The sequence below is a fragment of the Vigna unguiculata genome, chromosome 3 (assembly GCF_004118075.2).
Source record: "Vigna unguiculata cultivar IT97K-499-35 chromosome 3, ASM411807v1, whole genome shotgun sequence".
Classification (NCBI taxonomy): domain Eukaryota; kingdom Viridiplantae; phylum Streptophyta; class Magnoliopsida; order Fabales; family Fabaceae; genus Vigna; species Vigna unguiculata.
Genome location: NC_040281.1, coordinates 51,212,428 through 51,218,667, shown reverse-complemented (window position 1 = coordinate 51,218,667; position 6,240 = coordinate 51,212,428). Strand labels below are relative to the sequence as shown.

The window sequence follows — 6,240 nt, the reverse complement described above, 5'->3', positions numbered from 1 at the left end:
ACGTGACTTCCAAAAATTGTTGTCCACTCATAATTGATAATTGATTATATAGCTCTATGATAATTATAGGTTATATAATGATTTGTACTTAATAATAAATAATTACAAAATAATATTAAAATGAAAAAAAAATCATTAATGAAAAATAAATTATCATAACTGCTAAAAGTTTTTTTATATTTTGTTTAAATTTTCTACTTAAATTTGCAATAAACCAGATTTTTTACAAAATTTTAATAATTAGAAAATATGAAATACCTATAACTATATATAAAGAAATGTTTTCTTTTCTATTCCTATTTCAAAATTTTAATTTTATCTTTTAATTATTTATTAAATTTTTTAAAATTAGTAGTTACTTTTACATTTTTTTTTAAATTGTCTATCTTTTTTCTTTTTTTTTGTCTTTCTTTTTACTTACTTTATTTATTTATTTCTTCCTTGTCAAGTCGATCCATAGGAAAATAATTGCTTACAACTCTGAACTGCTTCACCCCACCAAATAATTCATTCAATATTTACCAAACACAGTAGACGAGAGGAAACAAAATAAATAAAGAGGGAAGGAAGGCATATAAATAGTATTATTTCTTTTAGACTTAATTATTGACTTAGTCTTGTTTTTGAATTCAATTTAAACTTCTGATTAGGGATGACAACGAGGCGGGGCGGGGACGGATTTTGCTATCTCATATCCATTTCCGTAAAAAAAATTCATCCACATCCCCATACCTAAATTCAACGGGTATCAAACTTTTATTTCATTCCCATCCCCACTGAGTAACGGGTATAATCTCGTACCCATACCCGTACCCGTTTTTCTATTACTTCAATATAACTTTTAATTAATTTTTATAAAATAAAAAAAAATTACGGTAAAAAAAACTTAATATTATCAAATATTCAATATTAGGAGGATAGTTGTTTCTTCGATATCAAATACTTTTAAATAAATCATAATTGTTTACAAATTTCATGAGAATCAAAACATTTATTAAATTTGCAAATTGCAAACATTAATGAATATATTTTTATTTTTTTTTTAAATTTAAAAGAAAACAAATATTCAAATTAAAATATATTTTAAATGTTTGTTTACTTCAATTTTTTAAATTCTAATGTATCTCTTTTTTTATACAGTAATAAAAATGATAATACATCACTTAATCAAAATGACGCAAATAAAAAATAATAAACATAATAATAAAATTTTAACATAGATATTGTATCTTTTGAATTCTAATATATGTTGGATGGTGATAAAAAAATATTCATGACAATTACATTAAATTTTGATATTGTAGTAAATAAAAGTTATTTATACAATTATAGTGAAAAAATTACAGTATGATTGATATAATGAGTTAAAAAATAAAAAATAATTAGATAAAATATATTGAAATAATATTCTACATGATGAAAATAAACAACAAATAAAAATATTAAAAAATTAACAAATGTGTGCCTTAGAAACAAAATGAGAAACTATTGAAAGAGACCGCACAAAGGAAAATAAATGTATAATTAAGGGTTATGATAAAATGAAAAATACCTTAAACATCTAATAACACTTTTCAAATATCAATATATATACTCAATGGTTGAGAGAAATAATTATTTTACCAAAACAAAAGAGTTCTTTAAATGAAACAAAAGTTAATAAAAATAAGTAAAGATTTTTTTTATATTACCTAGTAAATGAAAGGTTTATGCTATTAAACACTTAAATTAAGAGTAATAAACATACTCATGTGAAAGGAAAATATAGAATAAATAAAAATATTAAAATATGAGACATAAAAAAATTTAATTGACATATATCATTTTAACATAATTACATAAATGTTAATGATAAGATGAAAAATATTTTGGAGATGCAAATGAGTTTCATGACAAACCAAATAATTAGAAGAAATAAAAAATTGAATATATATATATATATATATATATATATATATATATATATATAATTACTTAATTAATTGTGAATATTTTAATAATTTAAACGATGAGAGAGATATGGCGGGGACAAGTATTATGGCGAGGATATGTATATCCCCATAACTATCCTCATACCCAGTTGTAAAAAGTCGGGGATTCCCCATACCCATACCCATACCCAGTCAATGCGGGGATTTCCCGTCAAAACGAGGACGGATTCGGGCAATATCCACGGGGACGAGTTTATTTGCCATCTCCACTTCTAATCTTTTAAAAAGATTCAATTTAGTCTTCCGTTTTACTAAAACATTTAATTTTGTCTTTTTCAATTTGAGATTAAATTAATAATTAAGTTTAATATCAACTTATACGTACGTGTTAAAATAATTTCTTAAAATTTATACATCAAATCACTCTATTTAAATGTAAACAAATTTGAGTATTTAGACGAGAGATAAAGAATTAAATAATTTGAGTATTTAGATGAAGTGATTTAATATATAAATTATAAAAAAATGTTTTAATATGTATATACAAATTATAATTGAACTTAATTATTAATTTGGCCTTAAACAAAAGAATAAAAAAGATTTTTTTTAAATGATTAAATTGAATCAAAATTAATTAGAAGTTAAATTGAACATTTTTAACACATTGAAGAGTTAAATTTAAAAACAAATAACAAGACAACTAAAATAAATCAAAGTAACATGTTAAAGAACTAAATCACTGCCTAGAGAATTATAGGAAAAAATAGAAAGTTATGAATTTTTTTTCTTCTTTTCCCGTCTCTATTCAACTGTAACTCACGTAGTCTACAGAACTGCTCTTAATATCATATCCGTACCGAACTTTTTAAACTAATCTTCTCATACAACTTTAAAAAAAAGAACTTTTTGAATTAAAATTCAAAACAGTCTATCATCTTTGGAAGAATATTTGGAGAAAATGGTCTGGTGCAAGAGGTCCTGAATTCAGTACAGTGGCGCAAGACAGCAAAGGAATCAAAAGCTTCTGATTCCCAAGAAAATGGGAAGATTACCATGGAAGCATGAATTGCACGCTGTTCCTCATGACCTCGGGATACGTAGTGATCTATGGTGCGGGAGATTGTACACAGTGATATGCTTTCAACAAACCCAACCGCTTTTTTTATTATTTCTATCTAATCACTATTTAAATTTAATTACATGCATAATAAATATTAAGAAACAATTCTTATCGCATTGGTAAAGGCTATCTATATTTGGTCGTATCTTTTTCGGACAATAGAAAATGTTAGTATTCAAGAATCTGTGGCTTAATTTTAAGACTGTAATATTGTTTTATGGTTTTAAATAGTCATATCATGATTTCAATTGTTTATGAAACCACAACCACCACCACATCACGTTTGTTGCATGCATGTTTTTTATGCTGCACAGATCATTTTCTTCAATTTTTGTTTTATCTTTTAGATCCCTGCAACCAATCCTCTTATTCCATCTTGTAACAATATTTGCAGATTATTTATGTAACGTGTTCATTGTCGATGTGAATATAACTTTTACAACAAGTTCTATATCTACTTGAAATTAGAAAGAAATATAAGCATGCACAACATCATATCATATCAGACGACCTAATTGCAAATTTTCCTAATTATTTTGATGTAATTTACTTAAAGGGGTTTGAAAGGTAAACTATATTATCAGAGACTTTCCTTATGTAGCACGAAATGGACTTTAGAATCTGGTTAAGTTCTGGATTTAACTACATATGTAGTAATTGCACACTCACAATTAGTTTCAGGGTTTTAACCTACCCAACTAAGAGCGTGCTCAAACGGTTAATTAGGCACGCAGAATCGGGCCGAACCAAACAACTCCCACACCTTAATCTCCCCGTCTAGGCTTCCGCTGAATAGCCTAACGACGCCGTTTGAGTCATCGTCACCTCCCGGAAAGGCCACCAACGACTTCACCGGTTTCTCGTGCCCTTCCAACACCGCCCTGCAACTATACCCACTCCTCCCTCTCTCCCGTTGCCAGATCCTAACCGTTAGATCCGCGGACGCACTCGCCAACAAACCAGCCACGTGGATAAGACACAGTATGGCTCCACTGTGACCCCTCAACGTCTCCATCTTCACCGCGCCGTTTTCCTCACACCCCCACTCCCACCGGCATATTTCGCCGTCGCAACCGCCGGAAAACAAGCCCGCGCCCCCGCCGTCCAACGCAAGCGCATTCACCGTCGACTTCTGCCTCCCAATGGTGCTCACCAACACGTGCCGTTTCGCCTCGCAGTCCCTTCTCCAAACCTTGATGCTCCCATCCGTGGATGCCGTATATACGGTGCCATCTCGGTTAACAACCAGAGCGTTGATCGCGTCCTCATGCGCTTTGACGGACTCCAAACATCGGAAACTGAACAAGTCCCAGACCTTAAAGCTCTTATCCCACGAAACCGAATACATGAGCCTCTGGTTCACGGCTAAACCGGAGACGGTGTCGCAATGCTGGATCCAGAGCCTGGACTTGTGGCGGCGCACGCTGACGTAGTTTCGCGGAACGATGCAGCGACGGAGACGGTCGGTGACGGTGGGGAGGGAGGAGAGGAGACGATGTCGTTTGGAGGGAGTGATGAGCCAGACGCGAATCTTGCGGTCTTGGTGAGCGGTGAAAACCCTTGAGTTGGTGAAGGCGATGGACTTGACAAAGCCTGAGGCAGGGCTTTGGTTGAAGGCGTCGATGTGGGTGTAATGCGAGAGGTCGAAGACGTTGATGAGATTTAGGGAGGCGGCGTAGAGGAGGTTACGGTGGACCGCGAGACAGGTGATGTGGGGTGTTAGGGTTTTGAGGGAAGCCACGCACCGTTGTTGGAACTTTTCGGAATGGTTCATTTTGGAAGTGAAGGGTGGAGTGAATGAAGATGGAGTAGCTGAAGCGGGAACATAAGTAGTGGTTGGAATGTGGTGTTGTAATGGCACGTGGCATGTGTGTGAGGCTATACACTTGGCAGATGCGGAATGCTCCGCTGAGTAGCTTGGTGGGGTAATAAAGCAAGTGGTGGGCTCCACCTAAAGATTTGTTGGACCCAACGAATCACCTTAGTCAACCTGGTGCTTCTGCCCAATGTAAATAAGGAAAGAAATGCAGAAATTTTATATGCAATGCAACAGTGTTTCGGTTTTTTTATGTATTAAATTAATTCAAATTATTCTATTGCAAATTTAAGCCACATTTTAATTTCAATATTTATTACAATTGTTATCAATAAAATATAGATTCATTCAAGACTCTTCTTCTTTTTTTAATGTAGATTCCTTCATAACTCTTTCGGACTATAAACAATTCAATCCACTTATTAAACAGTCTTACTAACATTTAATTGAATTACTTTCATACGAAAAGTAGAAGTAAAACATGAAAACAAAATCTTTTAGCTAATTCACTAAATGTGACAAAAATAATTAAAAATTACTGTATGAGAATTTTTTTCTTATATTTAAAATCTAAAGAAGTATCATGAAAAATTCAAATTATTTCTGGGCATAACCATAAAAAAAAAAAAAAACCTTGAGGCCTTTTTTCTTTTTTTTTCTATAAAAAATCATATTTCATAGTTAGTGGATATATAAAATGGGATGACCATGTTGTATCTTTTAGTTTCTCTCTCACACACACACACATATTGTATTTTCTTTCTAACCTAATTGAGAGAATGAATTTTTGTACCATAAATCATAGATATAAATTTTGTATTACTATAAAACTATTACTGTCTAATTTATATAAAATTGATATATTGTATATTTTTTAAATATATAATTGTTTGATCACCTGACTGTTGTCATTTTAAACAAATGCATAATAATAACATAAAATTTTTAACGAATAAATCATCGGAATTCACTTTTATATAAGTTTATTAATTATGTAAAAAAAAGTTATACCAGTTTAATTTGATCTGTATTATCTGTATAACACACCAGTGAAATAAAAAACATAATAAGGTTTACTACTAACTGATTTATTATGATAATATTTTTTTAAAGAAAATCACAATACAACAATATAACTATTTGGATAGCTTACCATATTTATATATAATTAATGTACTACTATTTTTTTAATATATTATCTAATTTCTTATTATATAACTTTTATACTTTATAGTCAATTTTCACGGTTATTTATTATTCTTCATCTCTCTTAATTTTATGATAAATGTATAAAATCATTAAAATTTTATTAATTCGACAAGGAAAAAACGAACGAAAGAATGAAAAAAAATGTAATTTTAAGCTTATAATTA

The 6,240-nt window shown here is 30.5% G+C and overlaps 1 protein-coding gene across 1 annotated transcript; it reads right to left on the bottom strand.

Annotated features, from left to right (window-relative positions):
* Nucleotides 1-3,474: 3,474 nt before the first annotated feature.
* LOC114179614 (protein JINGUBANG-like) lies at nucleotides 3,475-4,833 on the bottom strand. The gene has a single exon (XM_028066024.1). The coding sequence runs from the start codon at nucleotides 4,823-4,825 to the stop codon at nucleotides 3,770-3,772; it is 1,056 nt and encodes a 351-aa protein (XP_027921825.1). The 5' UTR covers nucleotides 4,826-4,833; the 3' UTR covers nucleotides 3,475-3,769.
* Between the last annotated feature and the right edge of the window lie 1,407 nt (nucleotides 4,834-6,240).

Excerpts from the sequence above, each read along its gene's own strand:
- LOC114179614 (XM_028066024.1), bottom strand. The coding sequence starts at position 4,825 with ATGAACCATTCCGAAAAGTTCCAACAACGGTGCGTGGCTTCCCTCAAA.